General features: G+C 44.2%; 1 protein-coding gene across 2 annotated transcripts in view; it reads right to left on the minus strand.

The window, feature by feature from the left end:
• Positions 1-18,987, minus strand: part of LOC123144539 (putative elongation factor TypA-like SVR3, chloroplastic) — a 28,020-nt gene extending 9,033 nt beyond the window's left edge. Inside the window, exons 1-10 of one of the 2 annotated variants that reach the window (XM_044563742.1) lie at positions 18,704-18,987; positions 17,914-18,023; positions 17,047-17,250; positions 16,636-16,812; positions 16,374-16,526; positions 15,038-15,127; positions 2,760-2,894; positions 2,558-2,674; positions 2,001-2,152; positions 1,834-1,918 (exon numbers count right to left, since the gene is read on the minus strand). In XM_044563742.1, the coding sequence (XP_044419677.1) occupies positions 1,834-1,918; positions 2,001-2,152; positions 2,558-2,674; positions 2,760-2,894; positions 15,038-15,127; positions 16,374-16,526; positions 16,636-16,812; positions 17,047-17,250; positions 17,914-18,023; positions 18,704-18,908 (1,428 nt within the window). In that variant the 5' untranslated portion in view covers positions 18,909-18,987. The remainder of the gene's footprint in view (positions 1-1,833; positions 1,919-2,000; positions 2,153-2,557; positions 2,675-2,759; positions 2,895-15,037; positions 15,128-16,373; positions 16,527-16,635; positions 16,813-17,046; positions 17,251-17,913; positions 18,024-18,703) is intronic. The other variant, XM_044563743.1, reaches the window with a different exon arrangement.
• Between the last annotated feature and the right edge of the window lie 1,457 nt (positions 18,988-20,444).

The following is a 20,444-nucleotide window of genomic DNA, read 5'->3' on the forward strand; positions in this document are numbered from 1 at the left end:
TAGGCAAGCAATCCTACACTCATGATAGCAATCATAGTAATCCTACCAATCCTAGAAGTACTAACAATGGTACACTACTCATAGTTATCGCCGCTTGGATCAAATCGATTGGAGGCGAATCAAATCGAATCGAAGCAACTACCCAAAGAAAACCTAACCGGTCCAAAAGTCAAATATGCAAAAGAGAGATGTGTACTTAGCGCGTTCGTATGTGCTGGAGAGGGTGCCGTCAAAGTGGAGGTGGAGCAAATAGCAACAAACCAAACCCTGGCAGGAACAATGGCCCGCCACGGCGGATATGCCGGAACCGCAGCCGATGACCCCGTCATTACCCCGGCCCTCGTCATTGGCACCGCAGTCGAGGTACCGGCTGGGATACCATCGGATTGGGGCCAGAGCAAGGGAAGAAAATCCTTGCAGGGGAGTCAAAATCCCTGCTCCGGCCGCACTCAAGGTGCATGCACCAGCAGCACCCATCGACGCTGCCGCCGCAGGCACAGGAAGAAACGGTGACAGGTGGTCGACGGCCGCGGACCGCGGCCTCGTGCGGAAGGGGGTCAGGGCCTTCAGAGCCCTAAGCAACTGACCGTGGTCAACCCCCCCCCCCCCCCCTCCCGTCGGGCAAGCCGTCGACCCAGTGGTTGCGGTTCTCGGGGCCGGTGGGAATGGGTGTGGGGCGGCATGGAGGTGGAGAAGTCATCGGAGACACCAAAGGGGTGGTGAAATAGTGAGGTGTGAATGCGTTTGGGCGGTGAGGCGAGAGGGGTGGGACTTCCCATCCGTCTCCTACACTTCCCAGGCATGCAGGCGAGAGCCACACGTAGCTCTGGAAAAAAACGGCCGATTTGGCCATTCCCGCTCAACCTAGCCCAAGATTGCTTTATGGTTTGTGTGGGCCAGGAAACTAATGCAGCCCAAGCAACCAAACGGGCCAATTTTGCACTGCCAGGGCCTGGTTGGGCTGGATACAGGCAACCAAACAGGCCCTTAGTGTATAGGCACTGTGCTACCATCGGTTTGTGTTATATGTATGCTTCGTATAACCTAGAGGCCTTATCTCATCGATACATTGTTACCCGGGGCCTCTTATATTGTAGGCCTGGTACCTGGTTGTGGCCACGAGCCAGACGCAGCATTGCAGCGGGGTGTTGGCGCGGAGGTCGCCGAGGAGGCTGCCAAGCTTTGTGACCATGTGCTTCATGGGACTGTACAAGGACACTGTGTGGGCAGCACCTCTGTGGGGGTGTCCATCGAGCGCAAGTTTAGGCACTCCCAGAACCTCTCTATCTCTACTACTTAAAAAATAAGTAGCGTTCCTTTTCCTGCGAGGCAGAACTCTTCGTCAACCGGTTCCACCCCTCCCACCACATCCCTCCACTTATTTTTTTCATCCAGCCGTTTTTTTTTCACTACGTCATATTTGGCCGCACCTTCCCAGTACGCCACTCAAATCACATTAATTTACTTGCCTTTTGCAGCACTACATCAACTCCACCTTAATTGACTTACCTTTCGCAATAACATGGAATTAAGCCGCTCAATTCCGCGCCATATTTTACCACACCTTCCCGTACGCCGCTCAATCACATTAATTGACTTAGCATGCATGACCTAGGCTACCAAATTATAATGGCGCCAAAATCAAAATTCTAACCCTTAGTGCTTCCTTCCTGCCCCATGCCATATAAGGTGGAATTACGCCCCCTTCCACCTTAACACAGACCTAGCCTTTATACATTAAAAAAAATTGGCTCCCGTGGCAACGCATGGGGACATACCTATCAAATAAAAAATATACAAAATTTCAGTTTTGTCATTTAGGGAGGGAAATACCTCATATGGCTCCAATAGCTTTCCATTTACTGTCTTGTTTATGACCTTTGGAGGTCCAATCATAAACTCATATCCTTCCCTCCGCCTGTAAGCAATTATTAACGAGAATACCAAAATTAGAGAACATACCAAGTGGCTGATAATGTCGAAAGGTTAGAAGTTCTTACATGTTCTCTATCAATATGGTGAGGTGCAGTGTGCCTCTGCCACTAACAAGAAATGTATCAGCAGTTTCCCCATCTTCTACTTTCATAGCCAAGTTCCTTTCAAGCTCACGATATAGCCTATCACGAAGATTTCGGCTAGTGACAAATTTCCCCTGGGATAAAGCCAAAGAGAGACATAGTTTCAGCACTAAGAAAGAAGAAACTCAACTACTGTAATTATAAACTATTGAATTAGAATAGGCCATTCTTGACAGAAGAGCTTTAATAATTAATGGATCATTTTCCACCACATTGGAACACAATGGAGTAAAGCTTTACATCCGTGCAATACACTGACTTCAACTTCCTAAGCATTTCAGTTTCAGGAAAGCGTAGTACTACTTCTATTTAGCTTACCTACATGGGCATACAATGTGCAGTACAAGCATTAGTCTCATTTGGACCAAAAGCGTTATAATTAAGATTCTCTTAGCCAGTTTTCAAATCTCTTTATTCCAGCAGAAGATCCTAAAAAGTAGGGATACAATGTTGTAAGTTAAAGTTAACTTTTGAGACACCTCTTTTCCAACAAAAGGTGAAGTGTTGATGGAGAAAGACATTCTAACTGTTGGTTCCTCAATTTTGATAGTGGGCAACGCTGTTCCAGAAACTTTATCAGCTATAGTTTCCCCAATCTGCAAAGTTTAAACAAAAAAATTAAGAACATGTTATAAGGGTAAATATATACTAAATATATGAATGAACATGAAGAGCACCAACCATGATATCATTGATTCCACATACAGCACAAATGTCACCAGCACTAACAGATTCAACTGGAACGCGTCCGAAGTTCTCGTACACAAAAAGCTCACCTATTTTGCCAATTCTACAGGCATCATCTGGTGTACACACCTGCCCAACATCTTAATCAGTAGAAGCTATATATTGATTTGCTTTTTTTCTCAAACAAGGCCTAGCAAGATACGCAGCAGTTACGGGCCAACAAAGAAAACAAATGAGATAACATGGCTAGGTATGAGATTATTATGATGGTTTCTGATTATTAAGATTACAAGCACCTTTGGCAGAGAAAAATAAATTTCAAGTACCGCCAATAGCTAGTCTACCATCATTATTAAGGGTCTCTTTGATTATAAGGATTTCCATAGGTATTTGGAGGATTAGAATCGTTAGGAATTTTTCCTATGTTGGGCGTTTGAGACATAGGATTGAATCCTATAGGATTTTTTCCTAAGGATTCCTCTGTACAATCATTCCATAGGAATTTTAGCATCCATTCAAACCACTTGGAAAGAATCCTTTGTGTGATGCAATCAAACAAACAAAAATCATGTAGGATTCAAATGGGCATGACACTGCAATCCTATGGTTTTCCTATTCCTACGGCATTAAAATCCTGGAAATCAAAGAGGCCATAACATATTTAGTTTTAGAAAAGTATAGAGTGGAATGATTTTTTCATTAACCGAGATATTTAATAGTTGCTCACATATATGCAACATACGGGGAGCCAATGAGAAAGGGTTGCACTAACATTTAACTGAGCTTCCAAAGAGATCTAGAGCTTACTCAGAACTGGAAATACTAAAGTGGTTGCATGATCTTATATAGTTGATGTATTCTCTTAATACCTCCACAAACCTTAATATGGATAAAAAGAAGGTAACCGTAAATATAAGACTGAGACATGTTGGTACTGATAAAAGCTGCTTTGAGGCATCAATTAGGTAACATTTTTCCATAAAATACATCTACTGAGACAGTGTATACCTACCGCCTTATTATAATTTATTTATTTTCCACAAATTCACTCAGTGCCATCACAATTGGCTTGAGTTGGAAAATAGCATGACAAAGAAGGTTGATTTCACAATGCTATTTGAAAGGCCCAATATTCGAGAATATGGCATCGCCGACGCCATCCACTTTTCAACTAGTTGCATGTAAAATGACCCTCTCCAATAAGCTCCACTCTGCATTTTTTCAACTCTAGTGGTCACTTGTGTAGCCTATGCACGTCAGTTAGAGCTCAAACTATACATCTTTCTCACCCAATAGTACACTTTTCCTGGATGTGTGCTCAGTTGTGCTAGTTAGGAACTAACCTTAAACATTCTTGGTTTGGTATTTGGTACTCCCGCCTTTTGTTTTACGTAATACGCCGCACATCTACAGATCCAAGTTTGACTAATAATCAGAGCAATATGCGCCTTACGTGTGAAACAAAAAGTGATATCACTGGAAAATGCTTATAAATATAAATCCAATGATACCACTTCCATTCCATACCCCACATATTATTTCACTGATTGTCAATCAAATTTGATTCTTAAAATGTGTGGGTTCCTTTTACATGTTGTTGACACCAGATTTTGTCATGATACAAAACCCAATTAAGATGATCTCGGATGGAAAAAGTTTCAACATGAAAGTTCTTCGTCTCGTCGAAACAGATGATTTTAATATATAAATCATCTTAATCCGAGATCGTATGCAAAAGTTGCCAAAAACGCACAATGTTGCATAAATCATGGAGATGGCCGGATGCCCAAAACCTCCTGTTGCTACCGGACAGTCCGGTAATTGGGACCAAACTGTACGGTCTGGGTCAAGAAATACGTCAAAACCTTCTGTGGTGACCGGACAGTCTGGTCCGGTCGAGCGGACAGTACGGTCCGAACCGAAATTGTGTATCTCCACGAATCTGATGCTTGCTGTGGCGATTAGGCCTTCAAGATGACCTCAAATCAAAAAACGTTCAACACGAAAGTTATTCGTCTCGTCGAAACGATTAAATTTGCTTTTGGGTGCATCTTCATCCGAGGTCGTTTGTGGCTTGTGAGACCCAAAAACCGAACTGCTATCTCAGACTTGCCTAAATCCGAGTTCATAAATAGATGAGAGGTGACGGCCGATTGAACAACACACAATCGAACAATCAATCTACCACTTTTACCTTTACTTTATTCTCCCTTTGTTCTTCTTCTTCCTCGTTCTTCGTTCATTCTTCTTGTTGCAGGGCGGCGAACCTCGAGGCCCTGGGGGTGATCAGGTCGACCTATGGCAGCCCATCGCTGCCGCATGCCCAGACGGGGTCTCTCCCGGGCGTGTGGAGTTTCGGGTCTACAAAAGCACCCGTCGGATTGCTTGCGCACCGCACTTCTAGACGGGTCTTCTTCGACGTGAGCTGCGGTGCATCACCCTCGGCGTTGGAGGTACACGGTGACGTGTTCATGTGCGAACACACTTATTGGCGACTCCGCTGGGGACGAAGCTTTGAGCGGTCTCCAGCCCGTCCTTGCTACGAAGAGATCGTCATCTAGGGTTTGTAATCTACAAAGGTAATATGAATACCCAATTCACTATGTAGATGCAAATAATGCATATGTTGTTGCTAGATCGTTTAATGAGCATAATGTGTCGGCTAGCCCTAGTTTTATCAATCATGCATCTAATTATGCGCAACAGCCGATTCAAAATAATCTTCATGCTCCAACTTCATATAATTTTAGCAACATGCAACATATGTATCCCAACTCCCATGCATCGGCAACCCCACAAATCTATATGCCGATGAACATGATGAGTTCGGTTAATCAAGTTGAGACACCCCATGTAGGAACTTCCAAAGTATGCAACAAAGTGTTCCAACTTTTTATTCGTCGGCAAATATTGCAGTATGTTAATCCAAACATGCCGGTGGATAGGGGAATTGGCCATACTACTACTAGTTATTCGGTCAATTACACTCAAACATCATATGCTACACCTCATGCTACTAATTGTTTGGCACCATATGCAACTGTTGATATCCATAATTCGGCTCCGCACCTTCAGGGTTATGGCCAAATAAGTGAAACTTTTGCAGGAGCACAAATGCCTTCACCTACTACCATGGAATATCATGTTCCCCCTACACAACTACAGAATTTCGGCAACATCTCATTGCCGAAAGAGTCTAAAAGCATCGGGGGGCAACTATATCCAGACTCGGTAATTGAGAACAAGCTTACATTCTCCTGGGATTTGTGCAACTATATTCGCCAGGAACTAATAGAAGGCGGAGGCCTCATGACTTCACTGTTGTAAAAGCTAGAGTTGTGCAAATGATGCATTCGACCAATGTTGTACCATCCAGTGTACCCCCTAAACAATTGCAAAGTTTCGGCACCTCATTGCTGAAAGAACCTCAAAGTATTTGGGGGCAATTTATGAGGAGTTGATGGAAATTGCGATGAAAAAGTTTAAAGGTCGCCAAACTGAGATATGGGCTAATTAGACAAGAGCGAGAAGCCATGCAAATTCAAAAATATAAAAGTATTGATTCAGGTAACAAAGAAAATTCAGTTATTGAAAAAGCCGAATCAAATAGCATGTGTACCGAATCTATTGAAGAAAAAGAGGATGCCAAGGCATTAGAGACTCATTCAAAAGTGGAGCAAAGTATTATTCAAGTGATACAACCATCATGCTCTCCCAGTGTGTATGAAGAGGTATGTCTAGCAAGTGATTTACCTATTTTCAGATTTGGTCACAACTTTATTGTTGATGCATCTATTACGAAAAATCTTATAAATAATTTTGAAAGACCAATGATGAAGGTTAATTTACTTGTTAGCAATAAAATTGTTACAAAGCATATCGGTCAATACATTGTACCATTCAAAGAGACCGATAGTGACTTATTATTGCAGCCAAAGCTTTTCGCATTGCTTTATTTGAAGTTCATATTTAATTGGGTAGCTTTGCTTGCTTCATACTTGGCTTACGCATGGTCTCAATTGAGACACGTATGTTATAATTATTTTGATTTCAGAAATTTAAAGCCAAGGTTATACTCTATTGAGAAAACCGATGATAGTATAATTTGTTTTTCAAAGACATCGGACATAAAGTGCAAAACACAATGCATAGCCGAATGGAGTGACGTAAAATCTGAACCATTCGTTTGCTTAACTCCAAAGCCGTTCTCACAACAAGATCGGCTAGAAAATAAAAATTTACATTCAATTCAAGCATGTGTGATCAAATATTTGATTTGTTGCTGAAAAATAATTACATAAGAATTCTTGATCACCATGTCAAGCCATCAATTCAAGGACAAATGTATTGTAGGTTGCATCATTCGTTCAAACATAATTTTGAGGATTGCAATATGTTTCGTCAAATAGTTAAATCGGCCATTGATAAAGGACAACTGAAATTTGTTGAGACACCGAGAGATGACCGGTCTATTCCGATTGGTTCTGATGGCAAACGGTTTTTGCATCGGATGCTTCAAGCTGATCCATTTAAACATGAGAAGGTAAAAACTTCGGATATTGGGATCAAGCTTTCAAGTAAGGAAGTTGTTCGAGAGCACAATGATAATATTCTTGAGGGTGAAAATTCCAACAAAGTTGCAATGAAGACGCCAAGTACTAGGGGGCAACAAGAAAATCCAAAGATCGATGCAAGCACAACCAAAAGAGAGCAAAGGCCGAGGTAAGCGCAAAGGTAAAAGGCCAAAAGTCACTTTCGCGCAGCTATTGGAAAAATATCAGAAGATAAGTGAGGAGATGATTACTTATCGGCCAAGTAATTTAAAAGCATCAAGATCATTCCGCGGGCGCAAATCTAAGGACCGGCATTGGCAAAGGGGAAATTTCAATGAATCATATTCATATCCATATTTTGGGCCGTCAATGCCAATGCCATGGATACCTCCCTATGCTAATTTTTATTCATATTCACCATGGGACAGGCACTGATTTAAGTGCACATTCTTCATCTTATTTTAGACCATCTCACAAAGATCATGCAACTCCAAAAAGGCCCACGTTCAATAAACAATCATATGTTAAAGACCGCTTCACTCCAAAAGAATCGGTCCGGAGCACAAGGAAGAATAAGGAGGTGGTTGAGCAAGTCTATCGCGTTAAAAAAGATGGTTGTAAGTGTGCTACTTCAAATTTGATCTTAAAGGATAAAATTAAAGTGTTGACATTGGCTACTAAAGACAATGAGATGAGTCAATTAAGTGCCAAATCTCAAGAGAAGAAGTTGAAAGTGCACAAGGTAAAACAAGACTTGTCATTATTTTAAACAAAATCACAGCCGGGGCGCCCACTCGGCTTATCGTATTGGCAAAAGAAGAAATTACACAAACTTAGTGCACAAGAAATTGAAAAGAGGAACATGGCATGGGTTCCCAAAGTACTCCAAACAAGAATGGTGTGCAAGATTCCATCGCAAGAAGTGCGGCAAAGGTGAAGAAGGAAAAGAATGGAAACTATGAACGACCAAGCCGAAGGTTTCAACATCTTTGGTCCACATATTATCCACATTCTCCAACTATGCTATTGATGTTGATGCCATGGAATTCATCCTCGGGTATGATTGGTTACCCTCCAAGGACTTATTTTGATCCATGGACGCAATATAACTTCTTACATCATGCAAGGGTTTTACCACATCACCATACATTCGATTAGCTGTATTTTGTTGCTAATCGAAGTGGCCTATATAACTATCGCCCTAAGCAAATACATGGCCGATATATCATTATCGCCCTAAGCACATATAAATGGCCGATGGAGTGTTGACATCGTCCTTACACCAAAGTATTGCAAGTTATTTTTCGGCGCGCAAGCTTTGCCGAAAAACAGGGGGGCATGTGTTAACACCAAATTTTGGCATGATACAAAACCCAATTAAGATGATCTCGGATGGAAAGAGTTTCAACATGAAAGTTTGTTGTCTCGTCGAAAGAGATGATTTTAATATATAAATCGTCTTAATCCGAGATCGTATGCAAAAGTTAGAGCCAAAAACGTGCAATGTTGCAAAAATCATGAAGATGGCCAAACGCCCAAAACCTCATGTTGCTACCGGACTGCCCGGTAATTGGGACCAGACTGTCCGGTCTAGGTCGAGAAATACGTCAAAACCTTCTGTTGTGACTGGACATTCTGGTCCAGTCGAGCGGAGAGTCTGGTCCAAAACAAAATTGTGTATCTCCACGAATCTGGCGATTGCGGGGGCGATTAGGTCTTCAAGATGACCAACAACAACAACAAAGCCTTTAGTCCCAAACAAGTTGGGGTAGGCTAGAGGTGAAACCCATAAGATCTCGCGACTCTCATGTAAAAAATAAGCACATGGATAGCAAGCTTCCACGCACCCCTGTCCATAGCTAGTTCTTTGGTGATACTCCAATCCTTCAAGTCTCTCTTAACGGACTCCTCCCATGTCAAATTCGCTCTACCCCGACCTCTCTTGACATTCTCTGCACGCTTTAGCAGTCCGCTATGCACTGGAGCTTCTGGAGGCCAGGGCTGAATATGCCCAAACCATCTCAGACGATGTTGGACAAGCTTCTCTTTGATTGGTGCTACCCCAACTCTATCCCGTATATCATCATTCCGGACTCTATCCTTCCTCGTGTGGCCACACATCCATCTCAACATACGCATCTCCGCGACACCTAACTGTTGCACATGTTGCCTTTTAGTCGGCCAATACTCAGCGCCATACAACATTGCGGGTCAAACAGCCGGCCTGTAGAACTTGCCTTTTAGCTTTTGTGGCACTCTCTTGTCACAGAGAATGCCAGAAGCTTGGCACCACTTCATCCATCCGGCTTTGATTCGATGGTTCACATATTCATCAATACCCCCATCCTCCTGCAACATTGACCCCAAATATCGAAAGGTGTCCTTCTGAGGTACCACCTGCCCATCAAGGCTAACCTCCTCCTCACACCTAGTAGTACTGAAACCGCACATCATGTACTCGGTTTTAGTCCTACTAAGCCTAAACCCTTTCGATTCCAAGGTTTGTCTCCATAACTCAACTTCCTATTTACCCCCGTCCGACTATCGTCAACTAGCACCACATCATCCGCAAAGAGCACACACCATGAGATATCTCCTTGTATATCCCTTGTGACCTCATCCATCACCAAGGCAAAAAGATAAGGGCTCAAAGCTGACCCCTGATGCAGTCCTATCTTAACCGGGAAGTCATCAGTGTCGACATCACTTGTTCGAACACTTGTCACGACATTATCGTACATGTCCTTGATGAGGGTAATGTACTTCGCTGGGACTCTGTGTTTCTCCAAGGCCCACCACATGACATTCCGCGGTATCTTATCATAGGCCTTCTCCAAGTCAATGAACACCATATGCAAGTCCTTCTTTTGCTCCCTGTATCTCTCCATAAGTTGTCGTACCAAGAAAATGGCTTCCATGGTCGACCTCACAGGCATGAAACCAAACTGATTTTTGGTCACGCTTGTCATTCTTCTTAAGCGGTGCTCAATGACTCTCTCCCATAGCTTCATTGTATGGCTCATCAGCTTAATTCCACGGTAATTAGTACAACTCTAAACATCTCCCTTGTTCTTGAAGATTGGTACTAATATACTCCATCTCCATTCTTCTGGCATCTTGTTTGCCCGAAAAATGAGGTTAAAAAGCTTGGTTAGCCATACTATCGCTATGTCCCCGAGGCCTTTCCACACCTCAATGGGGATACAATCAGGGCCCATCGCCTTGCCTCCTTTCATCTTTTTTAAAGCCTCCTTGACCTCAGACTCCTGGATTCGCCGCACAAAACGCATGCTGGTCTCATCAAAGGAGTCGTCCAGTTCAATGGTAGAGCTCTCATTCTCCTCATTGAACAGCTTATCAAAGTACTTCCGCCATCTATGCTTAATCTCCTCGTCCTTCACCAAGAGTTGGTCCGCTCCGTCCTTGATGCATTTGACTTGGCCAATATCCCTCGTCTTCCTCTCTCGGATCTGGGCCATCTTATAGATGTCCCTTTCGCCTTCCTTCGTGCCTGACCGTTGGTAGAGGTCCTCATATGCCCGACCCCTCGCTTCACTGACAGCTCGCTTTGCGGCCTTCTTCGCCATCTTGTACTTCTCTATGTTGTCCGCACTCCTATCTAGGTATAGGCGTTTGAAGCAATCTTTCTTCTCTTTAATCGCCTTCTGGACAACATCATTCCACCACCGGATATCCTTATCTTCGCTTCTTCTCCCCTTGGACACTCCAAACTCCCGCGAGGCCACCTTACGAATGCAAGTCGCCATCTTCATCTACACATTGTCCGCATCCCCTCCTTCCTCCCAAGGGCCCTCCTTAATGACCCTCTCCTTGAACGCCTGAGCTACCTCCCCCTTGAGCTTCCACCACTTCGTTCCAGCGACTTTGGCGTGCTTATCCCGCTGGACACGAATCCGAAAGCGGAAGTCAGCAACCACCAGCTTATGCCGAGGTACAACACTCTCTCCAGGTATCACCTTACAGTCTAGGCACGCACGCCTATCTTCTCTTCTCGAGAGGATGAAATCAATCTGGCTAGAGTGTTGGCCACTACTAAAAGTCACCAGATGTGATTCTCTCTTTCTAAAGAGCGTGTTAGCTACAATCATGTTGTAGGAGCAAAGCTTAAGACATCTTCTCCTTCTTGATTCCTGATGCCATAGCCAAAGCCCCCATGTGCCCCTTCAAAACCTGTGTTAGATGTACCCATGTGGCCATTGAGGTCTCCTCCTATGAAGAGCTTCTCGCCAACCGGTACACTCCTAACCATGTCTTCCAGGCCTTCCCAGAACTCCCTCTTGGTGTTCTCATTGTGGCCTACTTGCAGGGCATACGCGCTGATAACATTGAGAACTAAGTCCCCAACTACCAGCTTGACCAGGATAATCCGGTCCCCACGTCTCTTGACGTCTACCACTCCAAACTTGAGGCTCTTGTTGATCAAGATGCCTACGCCATTTTTGTTTGCAGCCGTCCCCGTGTACCACAGCTTGAAGCCGGTATCCTCCACCTCCTTCGCCTTCTGTCCCCTCCATTTGGTTTCTTAGACGCAAAGGATATCGACACCTCTCCTCACCACTGCATCCACTAGCTCCCGAAGCTTCCCTGTCAGAGATCCTACGTTCCAGCTACCTAAGCGAATCCTCCTAGGCTCGGCTAGCTTCCTTACCCTTCGCACTCGTCGAGTCAAATGCAAAGACCCTTGCTCATTTTCCACTACATCCGGGCGCCGATGTAGCGCGCCACTAAGGATGCGACCACCCGATCCTCGCTCACTTGCCACCGTATCCGGATCAAGATACGACGCACCACCAGGGGGGTGGCGGCCCGGCCCTTGCCCATTTTCCACCACACCCGGGTTCCGATGTGGCACATCGTTGAGAGGGTTACGTCTTCAAGATGACCCCGAATCAAAAAACGTTCAACACGAAAATTGTTCGTCTCGTTGAAACGGTTAAATTTCCTTTTGGGTGCATCTTCATCTGAGGTTGTTTGTGGATTGTGAGACCCAAAAACCGAACTGCTATCTCAGACTTGCCTAAATCCGAGCTCGGTTAATTTTGGAAAGATTTTGATGGGATTTGGAGTCTTTTTCTTGTACGGGAAGTCCAGACGCCTCATAAATAGATGAGAGGTGACGGCCGATTGAAGAACACAAAATCGAACAATCAATATACCACGTTTACCTTTATTTTTATCTTCTCCCTTTGGTCTTCTTCTTCCTCGTTCTTTGTTCGTTCTTCTTGTTGCAGGGCGGCGAACCTCGAGGCTCTAGGGGCGATCAGGTCGACCTAGGGAAGCCCATAGCCGTCGCACGCCCTCACGGGGTCCTCCCGGGCGTGTGGGGTTTCGAGTCTACAAAAGCACCTGCCGGATTGCTTGCGCACCACGCTTCCAGACAGGTCTCCTTTGACGTGAGCTGCGGTGCATCACCCTCAGCGTTGGAGGTAGCGGTGACATGACTGTGTGCTAACACATGTAAAGATAGTGAAGAGTATTTTTTCAGAACTTTAGGTACAAAAGACCCAAAGTGGTCGGACCCTTCCCTCAACCCTGCGCAAGCGGCAGGGCCGGGCCTGGGGAGGGGAAGGGGGCGGCCTCCCAGGGCCCCCAAAATCCAAGGGGACCTGCCACGTACGTATATAGCCCATGACCTACAGGCCAAGGGAAGCAAGAACGCTGGACGCAAATGCCTGTGGCCATGAGGAACGGGCCATGTACTAGTTGACAGCAACGTTCGCATGCATATGCATCCCATTACCACCCAGACGCTGCGACATAGGTAGCCCAGGAAGGAATAAACGACGTCCGATCACGAGAAGTTGCGATCGCACATATCCTTCCGGTCGCGGGTCACGACAATCCCTAATCTCGAGCCTCCATCGCGAGGCGAGTCAGCGCTGCCGTCAGGCCATAGTACGCACACCGATGAACTCCTTCTCCAGTCTCCACTCTTCAGGCGCTAGATGGACATGCACATCACCGAGCGCCTTCTTCCACCGATCCACATGGCCCGACGCTTGATCATCGACAAAGATTTGACCGACCGAAGGTATACAGTATTACTAATTTATTATTGTCTATATTCATATGAGTATTGGTAATTAAGTAATTTATCTTCACATACACTATGCATAGCTTACACACTTTTGGTGCATCTTTTTATTTAAATTTAGCACTGTGTTATTACATGTGCATAATAGAAAAAGAAAATACTGTATGGATGACTTGATAGAAACACATTGAGAAGCTATTGACAAAAAATATCAAGAGTAACACCGGTACTTCGATTGATGAGTTGGCAATAGTCGTTGTTTATGGATCAAAACATTTAAAAGAAAACTTTACGATAATATCAATAAATTATTTGACATAAATGTTGATTTTGGATGCATTAAAGTTCTTATTGGATACATATGCATATTGATTACTATAGTGATGTTTTTATACTAAAGGGCCTCGAGTTGTAGTTTCGCCCTGGGCACCCAAAATCCTAGGGCCGGCCCTGGCAAGCAGGAGCTACGTGCACTGGGTTGCCATTTTTCTGCAAGCCTCAGAATGGAAAGATGGAAAGGGAATAAAACAAGATTTTCAGAAGAAATTCACGGCCAAACAAACATGGAAAGTGCCACATAGAAGGGAGTCTACAGCCAGAATGCGGTAGCCAAAAGAGGGAGATAGAGCTGCCTAGCTCTCTCCTAGAGTCGCATCTGCACAAGCGCAGAGCTGCCACAGGATTCGTCTGCTCTTTATCTTGCAATACTTGCTCACGGCACTCCCAAGTCCTCCAAGAAATGTGGAGTGTGGCATAGCATGTACCACGACAGCAATGAGTTCCGTCTCCTCCCCCTCCTGCTATGTCCTTTCGCAACACCCGCATGTTACTCAATAAGCTTCTTTAAGTCTTTATTTTGGTGGCGGCTATTGCTTCAACTCCTACCATGCCATTTGACAGAATCATCACAGCTATGCTGTGTCAACCTTCAACCTTGGAATACATCACAAGGAATGAGGCCCGGTCCCGATAACAAGAACGGCAGGAAGAAAATTTGTCATTCCAGAAAATGTATCTTTAATCTTTATTATTGGCATTAACAACAAAACAGTCTGGAGTGTACGCTTTAGCTTGCTTATAAGCGCTGAGCGATGATAAAATGCCTCGCTTTGGCCTAGGGGAAGCATTGGGGGGACAACGAGGTACTTCTGTGAGAAATTGGTCTTCGCCGGTGAGAAATCGGCCTTCTCAGATGAGGACTGAGTGGTAGTCCTTCGGCGAGGAATTGACAACCCCGGTGAGGAATAGGTAATTAGGCATTCTCCGGCAAAGAATCGACAACCACAGTGAGAAATAGGCATTCTCCGGTGAGGAATAAGCCTGCTCAGGAGAGAACAATGCAAACAAAAAAAACTAGGACTTAATTCTCCTCTATTTCCTATGTTTTAATCGCCAAGAGCTGGGCGACAACCTTTCAGTAAGGGTAAATTTTTGAACATTGGGTATATGCAACTGAAGGCAAACTTATTATCAATGGTGATTCGCAACTCCGCAACAATTGTGATGGCACGTAGAAACTTTACCCTTTCATTTTCTGTTGTGCCAGGATTAGTTTATTTATCCCTAAACTTGTCCCTGCCCATGGTGGGACACTCTTCCTTATAGGTGTTGGAATATTGTTGTTTATGCTATCATGCAGAAGAACGAATTGATCAAAATCATACCTTCACTTCCATGCCTCGTTTTAGTTCTCCTGCATGCAGTCGTCCAATTGCTATCCTTCCTTTATGTTCATCATATTCGGTACTAGTTACCTGTATATAAATGAGCAATTGAGTGCAGAATTGGAAGCAGTGAAATATAACTACTGATATTACTCATGACCATCGAAATATGCTGGGAATTCATGAAACCAATTTTGGTGAGATATTTCAAAGGAAGATAGCTCGACCATGTTAACAAAGAAAGAAGGAGGGTCTCTTGCTGGCCGAAGGGTTGGGATGCAGCAGGTTGACTATTAGTTCTGATAGCACTGAAGTGATTGAGGCCATGAAGAGTGACATGCATGCTGCGGCTAATGAAGCAGCAATCTTCAATGATTGCTACTTCATGCCCAGAGAGTTTGTGAAAGTTTCCTTCGAACATGAGAACCGAGAGGCAAATACGATTGCTCATGAACACTTTCCCAGCTTGCTAAGTATAATGATTCTAGCACATGGATAGATGCTCCTCCTCCCTCAATTGTATCTCTTTTAGTCAATGATGTAACCTTATTTTCCAATAAATAAAGAGATACCTTTGATTGTCAAAAAAAAGGAAGCAATGCGTGAAATAATGCATGGTAAGTTTCAACAGAAATAAGTCAGTGAATAGGGAATATAGAGCATAATTCATGACTATGAAAGCTGCTCTATATTCTCTCCGGAATATTTCAAAGGAAGGTACTGACATAGTGTGCATGGTAAGTTTCTCCGACTTCAAAATAGCAATGGCATACTTGTAACAGAATTATGTAAATGTGCATGTGATATCAATCATGTTGACCTGAACTTAAACATGAATTATGGTACAAGCGACATTAGCTCTCCATGAGTACAAAGATTTTTTTTCTTCATTGAGAATGTAAAATTTCAGCTATCTCAAACATGCATAACTTAATTTCCATAACATGGCTTTGAGCATCTTAGAATAAATGTATTCCTTCCCATAGAATGGATTGGAGCATCTCAAATGTATGCTTCATAATATATGAAAATACAACTATAGTTGAGACCCAATTTATAGTATTATAGCTTAGGAGGTATTGTGTAAATGTAATCCAGCATAATCATAGAAAATCAAGCATTGCAGATGATACATGAAAATTTGACATATACTCCCTCCGTTCCTAAATATTGGTCTTTTTAGAGATTTCAAATGGACTACCACATACGGATGTATATAGACATATTTTAGAGTGTAGATTCACTCATTTTGCTCCGTATGTAGTCACTTGTTGAAAACTCTAGAAAGACAAATATTTAGGAATGGAGGGACTAAACGACAAACTTTATAACTCACAAGCATTTGGAGGGCACCATCTTTCTCAATGCGTGGTTCAGGTATACATCTAAGAATAGCCTCAAAAAGGGGTCCAAGATCATCAGCCAGATTATCTGCGGAGATCCCAGCCTTTCCTTTGAGGCCAATTGCATAGACTGTTTGGAAATCACACTATTGTTGGCAAAAAAAAAACATGAGTACTAGGATATGACCAGTGTTAAAACCTAATACTCAAAAAAGAATAAGTTAAATGAATAACATTCCAGGCATAGCTCCTCACCTGTTCATCTGTTGCATTTAATTCGATAAATAGCTCAAACGTTGAATTAACTACAAACTCTGGACGAGCAATAGGTCTGTCAACCTTGTTTACAACTACCACAACAGCATGTCCAAATTCTAGAGCTTTCTTCAGAACAAATCTTGTTTGTGGCATAGGTCCCTCCACAGAATCAACCTACATAGGAGAAAGGCTTAATGAATCGGATGGTCGTTCACATGTTGCCTCAAGTGACACTAGACACTATTTGGAAAATATGTTCGACGGGATCTAGGGAGACATGCAGTGGAAGATTGAACAGCTACAGTAATGCTCATAGGAATTCAAATATGTGTCCTCAAAAAGGTCATAGGCATTAAATAAGAAACATGCCATTTAATAAAAACAAAACAGTAGCTAGTAGCATAGTACCACTAGGAGAATTCCTTCCACCATGTTGAGAACACGTTCCACCTCCCCACCAAAATCTGAATGCCCAGGAGTATCAATTATATTGATTTTAGTACCCTTATAGGTTATTGATGTATTTTTGCTCAGTATAGTAATTCCTCTTTCCCTCTCCAGATCATTAGAGTCCATTATCCTTTCCTGCACAACTTGATTGTCTCGGAAAACCTGCATAAGGTAAACATTCAGGGTAATAAGACGATTGAAAATTTCATAGTAAATACACTCTAGATTTGTGCTACAACATGGTGATTCAACAGAAATAAGTCACACAAAAATAAAATATATCTGAGCACAGCTCTTAATATTACTAAAGCCTGCAATTTTGTGTCACAATACAGGATAGGAGGTAAACTGAAGAATGACACAGCAAACAAAAGTTACGCAGATATTTCGTGGAGAAAACCCACACAACCAAAAGTAAATAAGTATGCACAACAGTTTCAGGTGGGTATAGGAGTAGCCTCCACAGCACCTATGGGACTCTAAACAACACCATGTTTGTGATCACCCACACCAGTTCTATGAACCTACCAGACTGAACAAAGAGTAAAGAGCAATAATTTAGAGCCCATACAAACAATGTGAAAGCAACCCGCCAAGACCAGACCAAAAAATCAGTTCTATTATACTAACAAACCAAACAAGATCAAATATCAAGGAATCAAACGGAACAATAGTATGGCAATATGTGGGAAGAGCTTGTCTTATATTTGCAAAGGGTGCTTGCCTTCTAAATAAAGCTTCCATCACTGAGAAATTTAATTCGCAGCCAACTCACTTGAAGTAAATTAGCCTCACAGAGCAAAACATAGTACTTCTGGGATGTACCTTGGATTGTCTTAACATTGAATCCACCAAAGTTGTCTTCCCATGATCAACATGAGCAACAATTGCAATATTTCTCACATCTCTTCTAGTTGCTTGACTACTCGTCCCTGCTAAATAATCCAGTGAAGTATATAAATTAGCATCATCCAAAAAGAAATGAAGTCAATATACGTAGGAAAATTTCATGGCGAATGCATAAGCAGTGGGTTCTGATGATAGCAAGTCAAACTGTTTTGTTTTACTAAAGTACCAAGTATCCAGATGAAGATGAATTTCAACGTAGAAAGGCCCAAGTGTGCGTGTATTTTACATAAATTACTATTTCAACAAACTCAATCTAACATCAGAAAAAATATCAGAACCTTGCACCGTCATTGGTTAGTGCTTAGGAGCTATCGGTGTGTAAAGCCACGATCGCCACATCTGTGCGCTGACACAAATGAGCATCTCCTCTTCAATTCTAAAGCAACAGGGTGCTCACTCCTCCACTTATTACATGACCAGAAAACACTGGAGCCATGCAGACAAAGTTAACCATCTCTTGCACATTACAGGCTCATTTCAGTCCGTGTCACCAAACTGGTGGGCACATGAAAATCATCATTGACACGCTCTGCGAAATCACTTACAGGGTCCCCTAAAAGAAATCATTTACAAGGCACTCAACAGCCTCGCGCACTGAACCACCTCAGTTTGTTCCCAGTATCATGCCACCGTTTCGTCCCTGAATCTAAATTCCGGGTTTCCAATCGTGCCGAGGAAGAAGGAAGCAAGCAAAGATTTCACTTACCAGACGGAGACGGGGAGTCGGCGCGCTCCTTGACCTCCTGCTCAAGGGAAGCTGAGGCCCTGAGGGAGCGGGGCCGCCGGCAGCGGGAGTGGGGAGGCCGCAGGAGGAAGCATCGGCCGGCGGAGAGGTTCGAGGAGCTGGCCGACGCTGGTGGTGGCGCGAGGCGGTGGGCGGTGGGGCCGGCGCGGAGGGTGATGGTCTGCATCTGCTTGACTAGGCGAATGGATGCTGCCGCGGCGGGTGGCTTGGGTGGGTTTGGGGGGTTTTGTAGGGCGGGAGGAAGGCGGCGGAGCCCTGGAGGATAACGGCCATGGCATTGGTGGCTGCGGCTGTGTGCGCTGCGAGGCGGGCCACGTCGTCCGCCCGGAAAATATACTACTACTACTAGACTACGAGTGCCCCTAAAAAAAACTAGACTACAAGTAAGGCCCCTGTTCGGCAGGTCTTCACTCCTCACTTTTTTTTAAGAGTACGCCAATGACATACCTTATCTTTATAGAAGAGGGAGAAACAATTTACAAGAGAGGCCTAGGAGAAGATGCACACATCCCTCGTTAGCCACACCCATTACACCCCATTCTAACTAAAGCCTACTCTCTCACAAAACGTGACAACCCTCCTACTCCTACGCCAGCCTCTCTCCATTCCTTAATCTCTCTCAGGATGAACTCCACTAGTTGTTGAGTCGTCTTTTGTTGCGCTGTCCTGTTGAATACACGTGCATTGCGCTGTTTCTATAGCGGCCACGACACCACGATGACGAAGGTGTCAAACCCCCGTTTGAGTTCCTTATCGATGCCCTTCCTCACCGTGAGCCACCAATCTAACAGGTTGTCGTTCACCCTTGGCCTCTCTATGTTCAAGTTAAGATCCTGCATATATCAATGCCACACTTCCCTGGCGTACACGCATTGAGTCAAGATGTGCTCGGCGTTATCTTCCTCCTGTAGGCAGGTGAAGCAAGGAGACGGCCGGTCTTGCAGCCCGTGTTTCGCTCTCCAATCCGACGTCCAAATACGGTGTTGAACTGCCAACCAGACAAAGATTTGCACTTCAGCAGAGCCCAACTCTTCCAAATGCAAGATGCATACGAAACCCTTTGGATTCCGAGACACAAGCGAGTATACGTGGACCTCGCGGTGTACTTCCCAGACGGGTCCGCCGGCCAAGAGAAACTATCAGCCCTTTGGGTGTCACGCTGCGCCGTACTAATAACCAGGTTGAGGTGAATCAGCTGCATGTGCCCCACAAAAGTGAGATCTCCGCTCACATCCTGCAGCCATCTCGCATTCTCCAAACCCTCGCTCACCGTACGCCTGTTTCTAGTGCGAGTTTCCACCATACCGTGAATCAGAGGAGCGATATCCTTCACCGCAAAGCCATGTATCCATCTGTCCCTCCAAAAAAGCACCTTATTCCCGTCCCCCACTTCGATCTTGACCAAGCTATCGAACACCGCTCGTGCCTCTCTGTCCTCTGTCATGGCCAGCCCCTGCCATGGTCTCTGTGTGTCCGTTCTTTTTAGCCATTCCCATCGGACCCTAAGAGCAAGGCCTTGAAGCTCCAAGTTTCGCACTCCCAATCCGCCCAACGAAGTAGGACGACACACCGTGCTCCACGCCACCAAACACTGCCCACCGTTCACTTTCTCTTTGCCAACCCAAAAAAAGCTCGCATCCATTGATTTATTTCCTCCAACACCCAAGCTGGTGCCTCCCCTATCATGAAGTGATGTCAAGGT

The sequence above is a fragment of the Triticum aestivum genome, chromosome 6D (genome assembly GCF_018294505.1).
Source record: "Triticum aestivum cultivar Chinese Spring chromosome 6D, IWGSC CS RefSeq v2.1, whole genome shotgun sequence".
In the NCBI taxonomy this organism is placed as follows: Eukaryota; Viridiplantae; Streptophyta; class Magnoliopsida; order Poales; family Poaceae; genus Triticum; species Triticum aestivum.